The 22,922-nt window shown below is 48.1% G+C and overlaps 1 protein-coding gene across 2 annotated transcripts in view; it reads left to right on the top strand.

Annotated features, from left to right (window-relative positions):
- The window catches only part of BCAR3 (BCAR3 adaptor protein, NSP family member), a 226,884-nt gene that overhangs the window by 35,646 nt on the left and 168,316 nt on the right, over nt 1–22,922 (top strand). For both annotated transcript variants that reach the window (XM_086953907.1, XM_086953908.1), the window contains exon 2: nt 1,653–1,981. In XM_086953907.1, the coding sequence (XP_086810033.1) occupies nt 1,665–1,981 (317 nt within the window). In that variant the 5' untranslated portion in view covers nt 1,653–1,664. The remainder of the gene's footprint in view (nt 1–1,652; nt 1,982–22,922) is intronic.

The raw sequence follows: 22,922 nt of genomic DNA on the forward strand, positions 1-22,922 counted from the left end.
CCTCAGTCTCCACCATAACCAGTCTATGGGTGCCCATACATGATAGTCACACGGGCAGCAACAGTGAAAGCCATGAGAACTCCCTCTGAATGTGATTCCAGTTCCTGGTAACTTTGCATCCTTCAAGGCCGGCTGGCGGTGCATCACTCCTCCACATGGCCACCCCTTCTATCAGAGTCGGAGATCAGTCTGTCTAAATTGAATAATTTCAGATCATCTTCAAGTTTACAGTCCGGTCGGGGCTAAGGAGATCCGCACACCACATGAGGCAGACTCTATATTGACATCCTCATGGCAGGAGATCTACTGTAGAGAATATTTACCATCAAAATTCCTATATGTCTCCAATGCCTCTTTTCTCCTGAGAACTTTGCCTACCTGGATCCATCATTGCCCATAATTGCATCTCTTCTCACTCCTTTTTTCGCTATCAACCATGTCAACATAGTCCTTCTCCATCAATTATCCCACATATTCATCTACACATCTAAGCCTTCCGCCATTACGGGAGGTACCATGGGAAGGGAGGGGGTGGTTCTGCGTCACTCCCTTTATCATGGAACTTTAAAGTTTACTCTTTTCCAGACAGGACACAACTCTGCCGGCTTTTGTAAGTACAGGCGGCAGAGACATTTGGTATCAGAGCCAGGGTGCGGCCTATAATCCAGAATCTTCCGTGCACTAAGGGCCAGCTACTGCAGGGCGCACGTGTCCCTGGGCACGTGCCCTTCGGTCAGAGTTCAAGTGGCATTCCCAGAGGCCTCTGCAAACACAGAGAACAAAGGCTGCACCCCAGTGTCCCTGCAGTCCCCCATCGTAAATGTACAGATGAAGGGCGCTAGGCCGAAGCCTATGGTCCCGTGGCATTTATAGGCTCGGCGGTATCTGGGTCCTGATCTGCAACCCGCCACCACTGCAGCGATAAAACCGCGCATTATTCGCATACTGTTATAGGGCTCGCTGTTGGGCCCTACAGACCTTTTCAGTGACTTTATAGCAGTCGTGAAACAGCCAGTGGCGCATTTAATCTTTGTTTACTCAGCAGAGGCCAAGGAGGATGACTACTTGCAATGATTTCAGTGCTTTTTCACGCTCTTTTTTACGAGTGAATTCCTCCACTGCCAGTTTTTGTAAAGAATGAAACGACGCGGCTCTGTGGGTTAGACATTGCAATCTCTTATCGAGGCATTGTAGCCGGTGTTTGGATTTGCAGACCCTGTAATTGCAGATTCTTTGTGTGTTCTCAATGACTGTTTGACCTCTGTTAATGCGTCCAGATTACTCTTTGATTTATCAAATGAATGTCCCCCCCCAGGCCCATTAGAAGAAATCAAAGTACATGAGATAAACAGCACGACCTGCAGCTAATTATCAGGTTATCCCAGTTCACTCTGCCAGCCCCAGGTGCATTTCAACTTCTAATCTACCTAGCTTGAAGAGTTGGTTCCCTTATCTGCAGACTGCTTCCCTTTGAACCATCAGAGGGTGCACTATGAGAACAAAGCCTTGGGGGGTTGGCAAAAGTTATCAGGTGAAATATGTGGGGGTTCTTAATCTGCACAACGTAGTTTCAGGGCGAGTGCCTGGATAAGTGAAGAAAGTCATGATTCCTTAGCTGACTTTAGTTGACCTCTCTCTTCTCTTTCTCCTAGAGCCGGGGAAGGATGGCGGCGGGAAAATTCGCCAGCCTCCACAGAAACGTGCCAATGAACCACCAGTTTCCACTGGCGTCATCAATGGACCTTCTGAGCAGCAAATCCCGCCACGCAGAGCATCACCAAGACCCCTACCAAGATGTGTGCATTCATGGCACTCTCCCCAGGAAGAAGAAGGGTGCTGTCCCTGTCCGGGCTTACGACATGTTTGGCTACATGGGGACCTTGCCTTTCTCCAAATCGCAGAGAGTACAAACCTCGCTGATGCAAGACGTGATTGAGGAATACCCATCGAAGAACAACAAGCTCGAAAGGCCCAGCTTCAGGTAACGGGCTATGTCCCACTGTATTTTTACATTGATGGCGGAAGCTTGGACAGACCAGAGGGTTAGGCTAGACTGAGTTGTCCTTGAGAATGACGTCAGCAGGTCGAGAGGGTAGAGTGCCACAGCCAACAGCAAATGCCCTCCCCTGCCCCTGATGGTTGGGAAAGACACAACTTCACGTAGGATGAACAAAAAAATTATAGATGGTCGTTTTCCCCATTTGTATACATTGCTTTAAAATGTACACTGTTTGCTATTGTCTAGAAACACAAATGCATGCGCTGTAGGGTCAATATTGCTTATTTTCTGAAGACCTGTTTTTTTTCTGGGAGCTTCAGAGTGAGTCTGAGCATTGCCTCTTTTGCCACTTTTTTTCGTTTTTCCAAGAAAAAAAATGAAGGTGTTCCGCCATTTATGTTTCCACTCCCACTAATAAAAGGTTTGCAATTGGCGTGCTTTAGAGCTTTGACTGTGTTTTTTTTAACGATTGGCAGAAACAAGTTAAAACGTACGTTGGGACGAGAAGGCTGTTTACTCTACGTTCCCACACTTTGAGGGAGGAGCCGGCCGGTGGGGTGTAATTTGGCTTGTTCTTGTTCGGACCAGCATCACTGGTTGGCTCTTTTTGATTTACTTGCAATCAGCAGGTTGCAGGAGCAGGAGATATAATCAAACGTTTCAACAAAAAGATTGTGGGAATCTGCTGTGATAGGCCCACGCCCTGCTGCCTGCCCGGAGTCCCTCTGATGACCAAGTGCTTCTGAATTATGCAAACACAACAGGTGATGGACCGAATGTGGATCAATATCACACACTCACCCCAGTCCAAAGATCTGGGCCCAAATCCATCGTTTTTTTGCACTCCACACCACCCTGGGTTAGGCAATGGCGATATGCAAATCAGCTCTGACCCTGTGCCCCATGGGAACAGTCCAGTCCGAACTACAAAAGCCATGTCCTTCCCAGAACGGAATCAAGCATCTGAGGACCGGACCGGTTTCGAGGTAACACCTCTCATCAGCCCGGCTAGCTTGACTCCAGTGGTGATTGTATAGGCCTGGACTTTTCCTCACGTATTCTTTGGCTGAAATATATCCGTTTGTGGTACAAAACCTTGTTTGATATTGATGTTCTTCTCAACCCCGAACTGGCGGTAGAAATCCCTAAAAAAGAGATCAAACAAACTTTTCTAATGTACAAAAAGAAAGGGCGTGACGAGGTATATGGTAAGCTAGCTACTGTGAAGTTCTATAGAGAACTTAACTTACCATCGGGGTTCCAAGCCTATCTCCTATATGTCTGCCGCCCATCTCATCAATATGTTTTAACCCGCGTCAGGTTGGGTATTGTACACCATCTAGTTGCGTTCCCAGTACAGAAACAAAAATCTGAAACCCCCTGCCCTTGTGACAACGTTTCACGTCAGAGTTGCTGCCATTTCTTACTTTTTTGCAAATTTTATCACTTTTTAAGATTAAGGTATTTAAAACCTATATTTATTAAATATAATATACGGTCTTTTAAGAATGCCCTTGTGTTACTATCAGCTTTAGAAAATGTGGACATTTGTTTTTTTGTTGCCACTTTCATTTTGAAATGTACAGCTGCCAGGAAAAGTATTGTATTGCTATGATTTCTACATTCCTGTCTGTACTTTCCTAAAATGTACAGCTGCCAGGACGAGCACTTTTTAGTAGTGATAACCTATTCTCAATCCTGTCTGTACATGTTTCTTTCTTTTGATTTTTCATATTTTTTCATGGTACAGCTGCCAGGAAACGTTTAGTGCTGTTATATTTCTATACTGTCCTGTCTGTACTCTAATTTTAAAACTAAAAATTTACATTTCCCATGTTCTAGGCAGGGGTCTGTTACTTCATGTACAGCTGCCAGGATAAGCATTTTGTGATAATATATTTATTCCTGTCTGTACGATTTTAACTTTCGTACCTTTTGGTCATCTTTATATTTTCAATTATGATCCAATGCTTAAACGCTTGTCAGTATGTGTCTTATTCCCATATGAAATATTTTTGGATTCCCCTGTATAAATCTTGTATCTTATAATAACTTTTTTAATGTAATGAATTGATTTTATGTTTCGCTTGTATGATTTGTTTACAAATCGAATAAAAGCTTTTGAAATTGAAAATTGACTCCAGTGGTGTGGAGTGCCTGGGACCCACATGTGGGCATCCCCAGTGCACTTAGGGCGGAAAATGCAAACACAACAGGTGATGGACCGAATGTGGATCAATATCACACACTCACCCCAGTCCAAAGATCTGGGCCCAAATCCATTCATGGTGGATGGATGGATTTGGGCCCAGATCTTTGGACTGGGGTGAATGTGTGACATTGATCCACATTCGGTCCATCACCTGTTTTGTTTGCAATACCGCCATAAGTGCGCTGGAGATGCTCAGACAAGGGTCCCAGGCACTCCACACCACTGGAGTCAAGCTAGCCGGGCTGATGAGAGGTGTTACCTCGAAACCGGTCCGGTCCTCGGATGCTTGATTCCGTTCTGGGAAGGACATGGCTTTTGTAGTTCGGACTGGACTGTTCCCATGGGGCACAGGGTCAGAGCTTATTTGCATATCGCCATTGTCTAACCCAGGGTGGTGTGGAGTGCAAAAAAACGATGGATTTGGGCCCAGATCTTTGGACTGGGGTGAATGTGTGACATTGATCCACATTCGGTCCATCACCTGTTTTGTTTGCAATACCGCCATAAGTGCGCTGGGGATGCTCAGACGTGGGTCCCAGGCACTCCACACCACTGGAGTCAAGCTAGCCAGGCTGATGAGAGGTGTTACCTCGAAACCGGTCCGGTCCTCGGATGCTTGATTCCGTTCTGGGAAGGACATGGCTTTTGTAGTTCGGACTGGACTGTTCCCATGGGGCACAGGGTCAGAGCTGATTTGCATATCGCCATTGTCTAACCCAGGGTGGTGTGGAGTGCAAAAAAACGATGGATTTGGGCCCAGATCTTTGGACTGGGTTGAATGTGTGACATTGATCCACATTCGGTCCATCACTTGTTTTCTTTGCAATACCGCCATAAGTGCGCTGGGGATGCTCAGACGTGGGTCCCAGGCACTCCACACCACTGGAGTCAAGCTAGCCGGGCTGATGAGAGGTGTTACCTCGAAACCGGTCCGGTCCTCGGATGCTTGATTCCTTTCTGGGAAGGACATAGCTTTTGTAGTTCGGACTGGACTGTTCCCATGGGGCACAGGGTCAGAGCTGATTTGCATATCGCCATTGTCTAACCCAGGGTGGTGTGGAGTGCAAAAAAACGATGGATTTGGGCCCAGATCTTTGGACTGGGGTGAATGTGTGACATTGATCCACATTCGGTCCATCACCTGTTTTGTTTGCAATACCGCCATAAGTGCGCTGGGGATGCTCAGACGTGGGTCCCAGGCACTCCACACCACTGGAGTCAAGCTAGCCGGGCTGATGAGAGGTGTTACCTCGAAACCGGTCCGGTCCTCGGATGCTTGATTCCGTTCTGGGAAGGACATGGCTTTTGTAGTTCGGACTGGACTGTTCCCATGGGGCACAGGGTCAGAGCTGATTTGCATATCGCCATTGTCTAACCCAGGGTGGTGTGGAGTGCAAAAAAACGATGGATTTGGGCCCAGATCTTTGGACTGGGTTGAATGTGTGACATTGATCCACATTCGGTCCATCACTTGTTTTCTTTGCAATACCGCCATAAGTGCGCTGGGGATGCTCAGACGTGGGTCCCAGGCACTCCACACCACTGGAGTCAAGCTAGCCGGGCTGATGAGAGGTGTTACCTCGAAACCGGTCCGGTCCTCGGATGCTTGATTCCTTTCTGGGAAGGACATAGCTTTTGTAGTTCGGACTGGACTGTTCCCATGGGGCACAGGGTCAGAGCTGATTTGCATATCGCCATTGTCTAACCCAGGGTGGTGTGGAGTGCAAAAAAACGATGGATTTGGGCCCAGATCTTTGGACTGGGGTGAATGTGTGACATTGATCCACATTCGGTCCATCACCTGTTTTGTTTGCAATACCGCCATAAGTGCGCTGGGGATGCTCAGACGTGGGTCCCAGGCACTCCACACCACTGGAGTCAAGCTAGCCGGGCTGATGAGAGGTGTTACCTCGAAACCGGTCCGGTCCTCGGATGCTTGATTCCGTTCTGGGAAGGACATGGCTTTTGTAGTTCGGACTGGACTGTTCCCATGGGGCACAGGGTCAGAGCTGATTTGCATATTGCCATTGTCTAACCCAGGGTGGTGTGGAGTGCAAAAAAACGATGGATTTGGGCCCAGATCTTTGGACTGGGGTGAATGTGTGACATTGATCCACATTCGGTCCATCACCTGTTTTGTTTGCAATACCGCCATAAGTGCGCTGGGGATGCTCAGACGTGGGTCCCAGGCACTCCACACCACTGGAGTCAAGCTAGCCGGGCTGATGAGAGGTGTTACCTCGAAACCGGTCCGGTCCTCGGATGCTTGATTCCGTTCTGGGAAGGACATGGCTTTTGTAGTTCGGACTGGACTGTTCCCATGGGGCACAGGGTCAGAGCTGATTTGCATATCGCCATTGTCTAACCCAGGGTGGTGTGGAGTGCAAAAAAACGATGGATTTGGGCCCAGATCTTTGGACTGGGGTGAATGTGTGACATTGATCCACATTCGGTCCATCACCTGTTTTGTTTGCAATACCGCCATAAGTGCGCTGGGGATGCTCAGACGTGGGTCCCAGGCACTCCACACCACTGGAGTCAAGCTAGCCGGGCTGATGAGAGGTGTTACCTCGAAACCGGTCCGGTCCTCGGATGCTTGATTCCGTTCTGGGAAGGACATGGCTTTTGTAGTTCGGACTGGACTGTTCCCATGGGGCACAGGGTCAGAGCTGATTTGCATATCGCCATTGTCTAACCCAGGGTGGTGTGGAGTGCAAAAAAACGATGGATTTGGGCCCAGATCTTTGGACTGGGGTGAATGTGTGACATTGATCCACATTCGGTCCATCACCTGTTTTCTTTGCAATACCGCCATAAGTGCGCTGGGTATGCTCAGACGTGGGTCCCAGGCACTCCACACCACTGGAGTCAAGCTAGCCGGGCTGATAAGAGGTGTTACCTCGAAACCGGTCCGGTCCTCGGATGCTTGATTCCGTTCTGGGAAGGACATGGCTTTTGTAGTTCGGACTGGACTGTTCCCATGGGGCACAGGGTCAGAGCTGATTTGCATATCGCCATTGTCTAACCCAGGGTGGTGTGGAGTGCAAAAAAACGAAGATTTTGGGCCCAGATCTTTGGACTGGGTTGAATGTGTGACATTGATCCACATTCGGTCCATCACTTGTTTTGTTTGCAATACCGCCATAAGTGCGCTGGGGATGCTCAGACGTGGGTCCCAGGCACTCCACACCACTGGAGTCAAGCTAGCCGGGCTGATGAGAGGTGTTACCTCGAAACCGGTCCGGTCCTCGGATGCTTGATTCCGTTCTGGGAAGGACATGGCTTTTGTAGTTCGGACTGGACTGTTCCCATGGGGCACAGGGTCAGAGCTGATTTGCATATCGCCATTGTCTAACCCAGGGTGGTGTGGAGTGCAAAAAAACGATGGATTTGGGCCCAGATCTTTGGACTGGGGTGAATGTGTGACATTGATCCACATTCGGTCCATCACCTGTTTTGTTTGCAATACCGCCATAAGTGCGCTGGGGATGCTCAGACGTGGGTCCCAGGCACTCCACACCACTGGAGTCAAGCTAGCCGGGCTGATGAGGTGTTACCTCGAAACCGGTCCGGTCCTCGGATGCTTGATTCCGTTCTGGGAAGGACATGGCTTTTGTAGTTCGGACTGGACTGTTCCCATGGGGCACAGGGTCAGAGCTGATTTGCATATCGCCATTGTCTAACCCAGGGTGGTGTGGAGTGCAAAAAAACGATGGATTTGGGCCCAGATCTTTGGACTGGGGTGAATGTGTGACATTGATCCACATTCGGTCCATCACCTGTTTTGTTTGCAATACCCCATAAGTGCGCTGGGGATGCTCAGACGTGGGTCCCAGGCACTCCACACCACTGGAGTCAAGCTAGCCGGGCTGATGAGAGGTGTTACCTCGAAACCGGTCCGGTCCTCGGATGCTTGATTCCGTTCTGGGAAGGACATGGCTTTTGTAGTTCGGACTGGACTGTTCCCATGGGGCACAGGGTCAGAGCTGATTTGCATATCGCCATTGTCTAACCCAGGGTGGTGTGGAGTGCAAAAAAACGATGGATTTGGGCCCAGATCTTTGGACTGGGGTGAATGTGTGACATTGATCCACATTAGGTCCATCACCTGTTTTGTTTGCAATACCGCCATAAGTGCGCTGGGGATGCTCAGACGTGGGTCCCAGGCACTCCACACCACTGGAGTCAAGCTAGCCGGGCTGATGAGAGGTGTTACCTCGAAACCGGTCCGGTCCTCGGATGCTTGATTCCGTTCTGGGAAGGACATGGCTTTTGTAGTTCGGACTGGACTGTTCCCATGGGGCACAGGGTCAGAGCTGATTTGCATATCGCCATTGTCTAACCCAGGGTGGTGTGGAGTGCAAAAAAACGATGGATTTGGGCCCAGATCTTTGGACTGGGGTGAATGTGTGACATTGATCCACATTCGGTCCATCACCTGTTTTGTTTGCAATACCGCCATAAGTGCGCTGGGGATGCTCAGACGTGGGTCCCAGGCACTCCACACCACTGGAGTCAAGCTAGCCGGGCTGATGAGAGGTGTTACCTCGAAACCGGTCCGGTCCTCGGATGCTTGATTCCGTTCTGGGAAGGACATGGCTTTTGTAGTTCGGACTGGACTGTTCCCATGGGGCACAGGGTCAGAGCTGATTTGCATATCGCCATTGTCTAACCCAGGGTGGTGTGGAGTGCAAAAAAATGATGGATTTGGGCCCAGATCTTTGGACTGAGGTGAATGTGTGACATTGATCCACATTCGGTCCATCACCTGTTTTGTTCTGAATTATGCAAGGCATTTCACAGCGCAGCATAACAGACCTTCCAGGCACAGGCCAGGCCCTGAGAGTTTGACAGGGTGCCTTGGTAGGCCACATTTCGCCCAGTGCGGGAAAGTATGAGAAAATGGCCGCCATCTGATTCAAGTGGACTCATTTATTCTTAGCAGTCTGCTTTCTGTTTTTATCTTTCCAAATATAATTTTGTTTACAGAAAGATTTTGCTCAACCTTTTATTTGGCAGAAGTCACGGGGATGTAGATAGAACTCGCCTGCTACTATTTTTGTTTTTGTATAAGTTTATAGATGTTTTAATGTGTAGGTATTGAGGAGCCTGGGAGGGAACGCAGTGCTCCTTCGAGAAACATCTCACATCTGCAGACTCTTTATTTTAGGCCTGCATTGAGAACGATTCACTGCCAGTTTGCCCTCCTTGTTGAAGGTCAAAGCAGTGTTTTCACGGTGCAGGCCACAGGTTGACTGCCTGAAATGGCAGCTGGACGGGTGTCTAAGAGCCTCATGTCTCAAACACTGATAGGGATGGGGCAGAATCAGTCGCATGTAAGGTAAGTGTAACAGTGGCAAATACCACACAGTGTGATAGTTGCACAATGTCACGATTGGCCCGACAATGGCCTAAGATCAGAGTATTTCAATAGACAGGGTCATAAGGTCCCAAAATTGAGAGTGACATACATTCACTGTGGAATAATGACACAAAGCTTCACAGGTGGCATCCTTACACAATGGTATAAGATAGCAACATTTGATAGGGGCGTATGATTAACATGGTTCGATTGTCGGGCTGTAGCATAATATCTCAAAGTGCTTCTGATCCGAGAGGTCATCGAAGATCACAACATTCAGCGATGAAACAGAGTTAACTCGGCCACTCAACCCTTCCCCTGTCAAAGACCAGCAGGAAATGACCTATCCTGACAACTAAACCGCTGCCCCGGTGCTGTCCTGCCAGTGATCAGCCCCCCAACATCGCTGGGTGGAAAATGGCTGCCAGGAAGAAGAGACACATTCCAGCTACACCCAAAGACTCTTCCACCACACCTCAGTAAAACACGCACACAGAGCTCTGTGTCAGTGAACACCACCAGATGAGTAAAGGAGGCAGACATACTGGTACAGCCATATTCAATGCCCCACTCCAGCCTACATGCACACTGCAGAAGAATGGCTCAGCACCCCAGCAGCACTCCTGCACTGAAAGAAACAAGAGGGTAAACCAACCCCTGTTTCACCACGGTATCCACCATAACCTGCTTCTGCTGTGACCCAGGCACCACCATCCGTCAGGCCACAGGAGCTTCCTGTCGCCAAGACACTTGGCACTACACTCAGATCCTTGAATCGTAAAGCACTGAAAAAGGAGAGACGGTGAACAGAAATTAAAAACAGTAAGAAGATTGCGATGAAACACCACATGCTTGACACCCACAATCACATGGCAGGCCAAATATTACTACCCCCTGACCTCTGTTTCACCTCACCCCAAAGGATCTGTTGTCCTGGTTGCCACACTGTCATTTCAAGCATTGCTGTGAAGCACAACACACTCAAAAGCTGCATTGACGGCCAGAAGACCAGTACTTTGTGTCACGGGGACAAGGTGCGCCCATTGAGGACTACCCGAAGCCACTCCAACCTAGACCTGCTCAACGTCACCCATGAAAAATATTTCTGCCAATTATCAGTTACATGTGGTGGTACTCTACTTCAGGCTGAAACCACAACCGTTTGGCCGGCCCTAGAGATCGTCCCGGAGTTGGTACATACCACCACATGGCTGGCAGGGCCTCATGCATCAATGCCCATAAGCCAGGACCCAGGGCCACACCATGCATAAAAGTTCCAACAGTGGAGCTCAACCAAGCACACCCAAGAAGAAGAAGGAGGATGAAGCGCCTTATAGATTCATACCAGGATCCCTGCGCAAACTCTGAGAGATGGGATTGTCATCAGCCCAGCTGCAAACTTGCCTCAAGTCTCCTGGCCTGGCTTGGCTACACAGCTATCTGGATCACAAAGAAGGATGTGGTACTGTATCACTGCTCCATGCTAGCCACCCACCCACCAGAAGAGAAGGAAGAGGAGTTCTGTGGTGGACAGAGCGAGAGAGAGAATGTGTGTGCCTGTGTGTGTTCATTCCACCACTCACCCACCTCTATTACAGGAGAATGACTGCAACGCTGATGGTGGGGTCGAGAACAGAGACAGAAAATGGCGTAAGGCTCCAGTCTAGCAATTCAGAGAAGAGAAGGACAGGAGCATCTCTTTGGCCTGATGTGGTCTTTGTGAGCCAGGAGCAGGGCTGGCAGAATAGGGCATTAACCCTTTCACCACCTCTGGCACTCCACTATAGCTCTTCCCTTCCCAGCTGGGGTCAGATATCCACTGACAGGAGAGAAGGGGGCCCAATCACTTTCATTTACATAATATGTCAATATTTCTTGTAGCTAGATGGCGCGAGCTTCGTGCCAGGCTTGTTTTACCATTCGACCCTGAAACAGTTCCCAGGCTTGTTATTCCCCAAAGGTGGGTTTCTGCTGCAAATAACTGATGGCAAACTTTCACAGGGTACTTAGCAGTAAGCCCTGCAGCCGCTACAATGTGATCAGACTTAGAAGGTGAAATGCAAATCCCTTACAGCTCACCGATTAAGGCGAGCTGGGACAGAGCGCGCCTTTTGTACATTAAATCTGGAAGCCCTTTCACCAGATCTGAGCGCACAATCACTGCAACAGGGTTTAAAGACACCTGACTATGGCAGGCTCGGGAACTCTGTAGCCGGTTTTGTTTTAATATGAATCACCGCACGTATTCAAAATCTGGATTATATTTGTCATCTGCACGGAATTGTTAGGGATGTGCATCTGGCTATGATGTTTTTTATAAAGCGCATTTTCTACGTTTGGTTTTCCAAGAAACAACTGTTCTGTCTTTGCATTTTGATTTTTTTTCTTCAAGTGGAAAGAATTTTCTCTGTTGTCAGAATCCTGAATTCGAGTTACCGTTCTTGCAGCCGGGGTTTGGGGTTAACCGATCCTTACATTTTGGTTTGAACTCAACTGAGTCTCGTGCATCACAGGCAGCTAAAGGATTCATTTGGCTTGAAATCCCCTTCCAGCACCCAGCATTAATCAGGGCTACTGAAATTATGTGGCACATGAAGAGTGAATGGTGTGGCACTTGAAGAAAAAATTATGCATGTGTTGACTGAATTATGTGGCAAGAAAAGGCAAAATATGCAGTGAAATTTGACACATTTTTTGATAGCCTTACTTCATTGTTTTGTCATCTACATTCACGTTGTTACTTTCTGGGCAAATATTTCACCACGTTAGTATCAGTTCAACACTCAAACAGAGCAATAAGCAACAGAAAAGGGACCAGTCAACCGTTGCAAAGGGCCTTCCATTGTGTGGCACATGTTGCTGTTTTTAGTAACTTTTGATCAGTTTGAGCTAGAAGCAAAACGTTTTTTGATAAAATCTGCTGATTATGCTTCAGATAATGGATTATGTGGCAAATACTGCAAATCCATAAATATGTGGAAAATGCAGCAGCCGCAACATTTCATAATTCCAGTGGTCCAGGCATCAATACAGTTCACAGTGTGTGAGTGGTAAACACCTGGATCCGGGTACTTTAATTCGAAGAGCTCTCGTAGGGGTTTCTAAGACCAGGAGGCTGAGGGCAGAAACGTCAACCAGATCACACCATTCATGCTGTGGGGGTTTTCTAAGCAGGGCCGGACTGGCTACCGGGCAGTTTGGGATGCTTCTGAGCTGGGGGCTGATTTTGTTCATGGACACCTGCGTGTGCTAAACAAAATTAATTTTTCTTTAATTGTTTCGAAGCACACGCAGGTCTCCATGAACTAAATCAGCCCCCACCGCAGTGAAATCAGGCCCCAGCTCAGCAGCATTCCAAACTGCCCGGTAGTCAGTCCGGCCTTGTTTCTAAGACCAGGAGGCTAAGGGCAGCAACGTCAACCATGTCACACTATTCATGGTGTGGTTTTCATCTACATCTTGGCATAATGAATACTTGTTCACCCTAACAAAAGCAAAAATACACTCTCATCCAAAAAATAGAAACAAAAAAATATGCTGGTGGAATAAAGCCACTCTCTTGTTCCTTCATCAGCCTACACATTCCCATGTACACAGTTGGCACCCGGTTTACGGCATCAGTGTAAATAACATCAACATCGTGTCTAGCCACAACCTCCTAATGGACCATTATGCCTACATGTCTATAAGGCCCTTGAACAGAAGGAAGGTCATCCAGGCAGAGAGTCAGACCTGGTTATGTCAACTTGCTATTTGTGTCTCGCTTCATCGCCACAGTCCTTTGGATGGCCCTTTGATTTTCAAGGGGTCCCTTGACCTCCCTCCAGGTGCAGAATACTATCTGCTGCCTGACACTGGTCCTTCTGCATCAAGGATGCTCCAGTACCTCACTGACACCACCTGATAGGTCTAGGCAGGAGTGAAGTGTGAGTGCGCAGAGCCCTGCAAACACCACACCGCAGCTCGTCCGATGTGTCTTTTCCCAGAAATGCATTCACATATCCGCATACGTCCCTCTTTACACTGGCAGATCTAATTGCACAGTTCAAGTCCAGAGTCAGGAATGATATTATAAGAAGGGTTGTGGCTCTTTTCCAGCTACTTCCAGGCCATCCTGTCCGGAAAACACAAGGTCATCAGCAGCAGTGTCTTCCAAGCTATTAGCAGCCTTGCATTTTAGTAGCGGTATGTCTGCTACCAAGATCAGAAACTTCAATTTTTTTGTTAAACGCATTCTGGGAAATAACAAGTTCTCCTCAGTTTGGGACAGCGGTTCTGAAACAATTATCTGTACCTTTGCTTCGCCCAGGATGGCTCCGTTGCAAGCAGCACACAGGGATTGTCAAGCGTCCCCTTTGCCTCTTCTCTGCTCTTCCATCAAAGCCTGTGCATTGTCCAGTCCAGTCCGACTCTTCCCTGACTGTCCACATGTTGGAAGGTTCTCTAAGAATCTCGCCTACATTTTACGTCTGTAATCCAAGAACTGGACACTGGGTGGTATTAGCCAGTCCCCTTCATCCAGCAACCGGATGTTAACCTGCCATGACAAAGCAGTACATTCCATGGTACACGAGCACCCGCTCTGACCCCTTGTAACCCTGATCTACTTCTGTTTCCCCCACTCTGAAGGCCTCTATTCATCTGATAATCTCTCTCTCAGTAGGAAAATGTGGGAGGCAAATGCAGTTCCAATGCAGTGTCAGCGCTCCCTACGGCGATGCGACAGACAGTGAGCTAGTGGCATGGGAAAGTGGAATACTCACTCCTACCAATGCACAAGGTCTCTCCTCGATGCACAGTTGGCATGGCGTCACTCCATCGTCAGTGTGGCCTAACTGAGTTCCCATCAGTGCTTAATTTGAGCCAGTTGTTTCTGGCGCTCTGCACCGGCACTTAATTGTGAGCACCAGCACTTATGAAAGTCTGCCACATGGTGGTGCTGTCTGTGTAATTTAGAGATGAGCAGAAACAACAGTTGTTTATTAATTCAATATATATTAAAAGCGATGTATAACTGCCCCCTAAGCCTTTCTTATAACTTCAGGGGCTTGGAATTGTCTGAATTGTCACATTTGTAGGAGTGTTAAGGTTAATAGTTGTGTAGGTACTGTGGATGGCAGTGCTGACATGATCAATGGATCGTCCAAGCTGCAGTGGTCTCCTGACGAGAGCCCTGGAACATATTTTATTACAAATTAAGCACTGGTTCCCATGCAGTCTTCTCTCGCTGCTCATGCGGCGCTTCATCTCATTGGCCCAGTTCTCGTTTTCATCCTTTTTTCACACATATTAGGAACCCTTCCAAAACAGAAGTTGCCCACCTTCAATAGAACGTGCCTTAGTGAGCCGCTATCAGGCTCACCACCTTTTACAGCGGCTGGTGAGCCAAAACTGGGGAAATAATTTGGCTACAGAGGATGTTATGGCCAATGCAGGCCAACTGTAGGGGCATTGCTACCACGAATGCTGGTTCAGCAAGTAATGGGTGTCTTGAAAACATGACTGAGCTTAGATATCGGAGAGATGACTGGCATCTTGTTTAGTGGCGTCAATAAGGTGGGACTGTTTCCCCATTCTGAAATGTCCTGCTCCACCACCTTCTTGTGCCCCACCACTGGCGACAGCAGCAGCCGACAAAAACAGACACTGCCCTCTCAGCCTGGGAAAAGCGATGTTGTTCAAATATTTTACCTACTCTTGCATTGAAATATTTGCTTTTTTTCCAGGATGGTGTGTTTCTGCAGCTTTTTAATGAAACATATTACTCATGCATAGTACGTAGAAGCAGTGGCTCGTGGATTTTAAAAGTGGTGGTGCGGATAGGTGATTAATTATCACTGATCTATTAGCCCACCGAACACTCACCTGGCACAGAATGTCCTGCACGTTGGGTGCACAGGAGGCATGCAGAGGTTGCTCGAGGCACCCCAGAATTATGTAGTAGTGTCCATGAGCTGACCGTCCCGAGCCGCCTCGCAGCAGCCAAACTCCTGGTACTGGACGCCACCCTTCTAGCACAAGCACATGCTCTTGTGAAACACCCGGGTAATGTGTCCATGTCTGACTGAACACAACATAGATGTACAGCACTCAACAGTGCAAGGGCTACAGTGTCTGCCCGTCATCAAACACGGTGCCACCATGGGTCTGCTTCACATGTTACTGATGCCATAGGGTGGAGCAAGAGTGGCTGGAGACCCTCTACAGAGTGGGATGCAGCTTTTGTCTGAAGCCTCTGCTGAGCCAATGTCCATTACTGGTGTGAAAACCCCGTGGCGCTAGCGGCAGGGTCAGAAGAACACAGGATAAGAGATGAGCAGCAGAGCCCATCCCCTTGATGCAAGCCAGTCCCGACGCTGCTCTCATGCTGATAATCAGCATGAAAGCAGCTACAGCATTGGTTGGAGCGGGCTGGCTCACCGCTTATACTGGCATCTCGGGTTGGGGAAGTTTAAACTGCACATGTCAGGCTGGTTGTCGAAAGGGACATACATAGTTTAATCTGGTGTAGTCAAGCACCCCTTCTCCCTGCTCCCAGTCTGCACTGCAGCAATAGCCCTGCCCTCAATCTCAGCTCCGGCGGCTGGCAGAGCGAAAAAAATACAATAGTAATAAAGTCACTTTATCATTTTATTTTTCACTTTTGCTGTGCCCACATCAGGGGGGCGATGCCCCCCTGCCCAAATGGAGCAACCGCCACTGGTGCATAGTGTGAAAAGAGTCACTACTATTTATCTGTGTGAGTTCAGGTTGTATGTGGGCCATAATTGAGAGTCAAATTTCTTACAGTGCTTGTTAGTGGGTCATAAAAGGGTTTGGTTTACCTACTCTTCCAATCATTGACCTCTTTGCAGAGTGCACAGAACAATGGCCAAATATGCCAATTGTAATTGAACTAGAATTATGTGACTCTGCTCTGCAGCATTATCCACAAAATTATGGATTTGCCTCAATTTGTCACATAATCTATCATCTGTTGCATAATCAGAAGATTATAAGGAAAAAAATTGTTTCTAACTCAAACGGAAAAATGTGGCGACATGTTCCCGCACAGTGGAAGGCTCTTCACAAAAGTTGCCTAGTCATTTTTCAGTTGCTTTTGCAGCATTTGGTTGTTAAACAGGTACGAATGAGGTGAAAATTTTGCCCAGACAGTGTTACCATGAGTAAATATAACAAAAGAATGAAGTAATACTATCACAAATTGTGCCATATAATTTGTCTTTTCTTGCCGTCTAATTTATTTTACTCTGATGCACAATCCTCCTCTGTGCATAATTCCACTGGCCCTGATTCTCACCTGAAATAACCAGGATATATAAAAATAAAATGCTCTGCAGCGGCAGCGCTAACCCCATGGGCATTTGATTACAGATTAGAAGGACGGAAGTGTGATCTGCCCTAATTATCTCAGTTGTTGTTAGTGGGTATGTGTCGACTACTGGACTTCAGTTATTCCTTCAAAGCATCAGAAGTGACTTGTGGAACCCACCACTGTTCTTGTCTCTGCCTTCCTGGTGGATCAGCCATCTTTGATAAACACTGATATAGTCCTTAGACTCCAGTTATTGACTACTGTACATGTCTTGCGCTTGAGTCACTGTCTGAAGATACCTTCTTGGCCCCAAAATGTTGTGGTTGGTGGGGAACATTTTGTGCTTTTTGTGGGGATTTTCATTGCCTGTTTTTGGTGGAGTACATTTTGTGTTTTTTTTGGTTCTTCATTTACTTAGGTATTGTCTTCAGATGAGACTTTAGTTATACGAATTCATATTTAAGACCCTGTTAATTGGGTCCTTGTATGATTGATATATTCTGTCCCCAGTTGGCCTTGTTAGCTTGAGCCTAGCGCAGCGCGCATGCGCTGCTCTATGGAAGGCTTCTTGGGAGCACTCTAAACTTCTCAGTGTGGGTCTGACTCCTCCCACACATTTAGATTGGCTTCTGCTTGTGTCTTTCAAGAATGAAAGCACACAAATGGCTAAAGGCGGGTGCATGTCCCACCTCTTCTCCAAAGGTTCACTCCCATAGCATTTTGCTCTCGGGAGTAGGGTGGCAGCTGCATTCCTTCCACACCGGGTGCCTTTAACAAGACTGTTTATGATTATGTTCGCTTCTGGGAGGGGTCAGAGGGCGAGGGCTTGGGCTTTGAAGGTGTCTGTTTACAGCGCAGGACTCTTGTTAGTGTTGCAAACATGCAGTTATTCATCTTTACAAATGCAATACTTTTGTTAGAAATTTAAGGTTTTAAATTGTGTTAATTTTACAAACCTTCGTACATTTAAATTGAATGCGCTTTCTTTACAAAAAGCGTTCACTCGAAGGGTGTTAAAGATTAGACTGCAAATGTCAACATTATCGGCGCCATCTTGCCCCCTTTTCAAGCCCATTCGTGCGCGTAAGCGGCAGCCATTTTGAACACCATGGCCTCCCTGCCCCTCGCTGATAGCCAGTGCGTCTCTCTCTCCCTTAACCTCGCAAGCATTCCCCTCGCACATTGGCAGCCCCCGCTCTCTCATGCCTTGGGTCATAAACCCCCCCTTCAGCGCAGCTTCAACACAGAATCCCATCCTGTTCCCAGTGCGACACCTCCCCTCATTCCTTTCATGGCCACAGACCCTTTTGATGCAAACCCCTTTTCCTGTGTCCCCGTTTGTCTTCCTTGTTCCCAGGCCGCCACCTGGCCCTGCGGATACTGTTTATTACCCCGTACAGTAGGAAGCTTCCCCTCCCCATCAAAAGACCCTCGAGCCGATCAAAGCCCCCACCCTATGAGATCCGATCAATCCCATGCATTCCGTGAATCGGCGGAATGCCCTGCTGTGCGGCAACCATCACCTGTTGTGACCGGGGTGGGGAATCCAACTGTAAATGTATGTGGGAACGGGCCTGAAGGGGAGATTCCGAGGATGTTCTTTCAACTATCAACGTGTTGCGAGAATGTGTTATGTGCAATAAAGGTCATAAACCCTAGTATAAGAGGCCAGGCCTCAGAGATGTGGTTAGAGCACCTCGTGACGATACTTGCTGTCTGAATTGATGTGTTCTCCTCCGGAGAGAATAAAATCCTCGTTTCCTGCCTTCCAGTCTCCAGCGCCTGCTTCTTCATTGATTAACATTGGTGGGTCATAGAGGCGATACCGCCGGGCAACAAAAAGGGTCTTTGGTTACTGGTTGTCTTTGGAACCCTTTTTAACAATTGGCGCCCAACGTGGGGCCCATCAGCGACTCGTGGATCCAGTGGGAGAGGTCCTGACGACAGAGTGAACGACTGCAACGATCGGAAGGTACCCTGTCCGATAGACCCTCGTCTGACAGCCGATCATCCGAACTTCACTGGTTCCGAACAGACCTCTCTCGAGTGATCTGCGGTCCTGACTGGGAACCATCAGGAGTGCCACGAGAAGTACGAAGAGAAGAGGACGATCGGGCGCTGGATTCGGAAGACAAGAAACTGTCCATGCGGTCCGGGTAAGGTCGTGTAAACACGACGAATTGCGAAAGTGATAGATAATTGAAAGTGATTGATAATTGTTGAGAAAATACTAGTATTACTTTTTGTTAATTTATTTGGAGATTCACTGTCTGCAAACGGAGAAACAACAGGCTCTCCCTTTATAAACAGCGAAGGATAGGTACGCACCCGTTGGACCTATCTTTCTCCCCCATTTGAACAATTGCCCCCCACCCCCCATTGATTAACTGTTATAGATTGTTTTCTGGAGATTCTCTGTCTGCAAACAGGGAAGAATAGGTCCCCTCTTTGCAGATAGTGAAAGGGTAGGTGACGCGAACCTTTGCGAGCCTATTTATTCTTCCCATTGACCATATTGATTTTTTATTTTTGACCTAACATTGATTGCTCAAGATTGGTTCATGAGGTATTCACTACGTGCAAACAACGTAGAATAGAAATATTCTGTCTAGTCTTTGCGCGCAGTGATAAGATAGGTAGTGCTGACTATTATCCCATTGTGATCCGTCATGCCTGTCTTCTCCCCACTGGTTAGTAGCCTGTTTAGCCCGGACCGCTTATTAGAGATGAACCATCCGGCTCCGCTGGAAGGCACCCCTAATAAGGACATGTTCATGAAGCATGGATTAATCGCTATAGCCTATAGCCAGCTGTGGCATAAATATACGAAAAAGGATCGAGAAAGTCAGTGGCCACTGGTAGGATCCTTTGAAGACGATAAAATAAACACACTAGAAACAGCCCTTGGTAAAAACAAGACGACGCCCACTATGCTTGATAGCTTCGGCATGTGGCGAAAAGAAGCCGAACAACGTAAAAAGAGAACTGAGAGTAGGTTGGGAAAAGAGCTGCGGAAAGCAGCCCACCTAGCGGCTCAGAAACTAGAGAAAGAGATAAAAGAAAGAGAGGATACCAAACAGAAGCTAGAAATAGGAACATCAAGCCAGTGTCTGGTTAGAACACCCTCCACGCTCTACCCTGAATTACACTCGAAACAGCGAACCAACGATGATCTGCTGCTAGGTCCTCCGATCATCCACATGCCCCCTCCATATGCACCTTCCCAACCCTTAGCACAGCACCCACTACCCCCAGGTACAAGCGAGAGTAGCACCACGGCTTCAGCCCCCATGGCCTCTGTGCCGGCTGAACTCCTTGTATTAGATGCTACGCAAACGACAACGTTGGGCGACCCAGAGGCCCGAAGGGTTGGTCCTGCCAGAACATATAGACTAAGCAAACATGAGCGAGCAGGGGTCGACAAGATAGCAAAAATACTGGTAGAGAAGAGGGAAGATGAGGAGTCCGTCACGGATGTGTTTAATTCTTATACTGGGAGTCACAGACGACACTTTACTGTACAACTGTGTTACCACGTCTTAAATGCGTACGAGGACCGATATCAAGAAAAAGGTCCCCAGAGCCTAACGACTCTGTTCCGGAAGGTTGATATCGGGGACGAGAGTGAGAGTGATGTGACGGACCTCCTTACGCGTACGCTTGAGGTTTTCCGCCACCTCACTGAACAAAAGCCGAAAATCGAATCCACAACATCCGTAGCAACCGAACCACAAACTGAACGATCTAACACCATGATGCCGATACGAGAGGCTGCCCCTTACTGGGTTCCTCCACGAGGTGAAGGGACTCACGATGACGCAAACAACAAAGATGCAAAGGGAAGGGTAGTGTACAATTGGGTCTACCAACCATGGGACCGGCAAGAGATTCTGACCTTCCGGAAATCTCTGCCTGACCTACGTAAAAACCCCACTGCCTTCTATACTGAGTTGGGTACAGCTCTAGGATCGACGATTATGACTCTGGCTGACATCGACTTGTTTTTCGGGTTATGTCTACCAGCTGATGTGTGGAAGCAAATCCGGAAAGTCGACCACTCTGAGCTGTTTGGACATAACTGGTCACAACTCGATGGCATTGACAGACAACGAGAACCCGGACAAAAGCCTTTGAAAGCCATTTTAGACCTCCCGGATAAAATCGTACAGAAATTAAAAACCCTGATCCCAGAAAAGAAAGTGGACTGGTCGATAGTAACGGCTTGTCGCCAGAAACCTCAGGAGGATGTATCGGAATACTTCTCCCGGTTTGAAACGGTGTTCTCCGATTACAGCGGCCAGGATCTGACCACTGCAACCGGACACCATCTGTTTGTCCAGAATTACGTTAAGGGCTTATCACCGGAGGTCTCGCAGAAACTACAGGCCAGCGAAAGTAGTTGGGCAGCCTCCAAACCCACGGCTATCCTCCAGATGGCCCAATATTATGAACATCAGAAAAACGAAAACGATAGAACAACAGAGAGAAAGAAGAAAGAATTAAAGGAGAGGGTGATGATGGCTCAACTGCAAGGGGTGACTCTGGGACGAGACCAATACCGGGGAAACCATCAGATGAACATCCCTAAAACGGCACCTCCCAAAGACCGTACTTCAACTCCCCACATTGGACGTACAGACATTAGAGAGGACCAGTGTGCCTTCTGTAAAGGATCGGGCCACTGGAAATCTCAGTGCCCAGTTCTTTTGGAACTCACCAGAAATAGAGATCCTAGAGATTCAGCAAACGAACCAAGAAATAGGGGACCACAGCGAGGACCCCCAAACAACGCAACTAATGATAGATCAAGTAGGCCAAACACATTTGATCGACCCCGACAGAACCAATGCCAGCAATCTGACTACGATGATGTTCATGACTTTGCATAGGACTGCCTAGGGCAAGGGAGGGATCCAGTCGAGCTCCATGTTGACCAGCAAGGCCCTTATGTCACTGCTAAGGTCTTGGGTACAAAGTCACCATTCCTGGTAGACACTGGCGCAACACGTAGTGCATTATCTAAACGACTGATTCCAAGGGCACCCTTGTCTGGCTCACTAATAACATCGACAGGTTTCGATGGGACGCCCTCCACTAACCCTTTGTCCGCCCCAATCCTCTTTGACTTAGAAAACAACACCACTGACACTACGTTTTTGCTTTCCTCCAATAGCCCTGACGCAATTATGGGACTCGACTTATTGAAACACTTCCGAGCAACGATTAGATGTTCCCAAGATGGAGTCCGAGTTTTCCTTTACGACAATCCTGTTCTGCTTAGACATTGCCCCCCCAGACACATGTTTTCCATCACCGACGCTGACACTTCCCTGCTTGACACTCTGCCTCCGTATCTGTGGGCCAAAACGGATTCGGATGTAGGGCGCATGATGATCGACCCAGTGCACATTACTGTTCGACCAGATGCAGCACTCCCAAAACTTCCACAATATCGGATATCGCCCGAGGGCGAGAAGGCATTGGTAGAAATCATCCAATCACTGATAGACGCAGGAGTGGTAGAGGAAGTAGTTAGCAACGTTTGCAACAGCCCAATCTTGCCCATCATTAAGAAACAGGGAGAAGGAGACGAGAAAGCATACCGCTTCATCATTGACCTTCGAGAGATCAACAAAGTGGTGGTACCCCAGTACCCTGTGGTCTCGGACATTACCACCATCCTGACTTTGATTCCCTCCACTGCCACCACCTTCACTGTCATTGACCTCAAAAACGCATTCTTTTCCATCCCCATCCACCCAGACAGCCGATATCTCTTCGGTTTCACCCTAAAAGCCCGCTCATATAGGTTCTGCCGAGCACCCCAGGGCTACACAGAAAGCCCTAGCATCTATAGCCAGGCCCTCAAGAGACAACTGGATCAAGTCCAGTTACCCGATGGAGTGGTGTTAGTACAATATGTCGATGACATCCTCTTGGCAGCCGACACCACTCCACTAGCTGTCACAGCCACCATTCAACTCCTGCATTTCCTTGCAGAAAATGGCCACAAGGTCTCTAAGAAGAAGTTGCA

Source organism: Lissotriton vulgaris, chromosome 1_1, assembly GCF_964263255.1.
Source record: "Lissotriton vulgaris chromosome 1_1, aLisVul1.2, whole genome shotgun sequence".
In the NCBI taxonomy this organism is placed as follows: Eukaryota; Metazoa; Chordata; class Amphibia; order Caudata; family Salamandridae; genus Lissotriton; species Lissotriton vulgaris.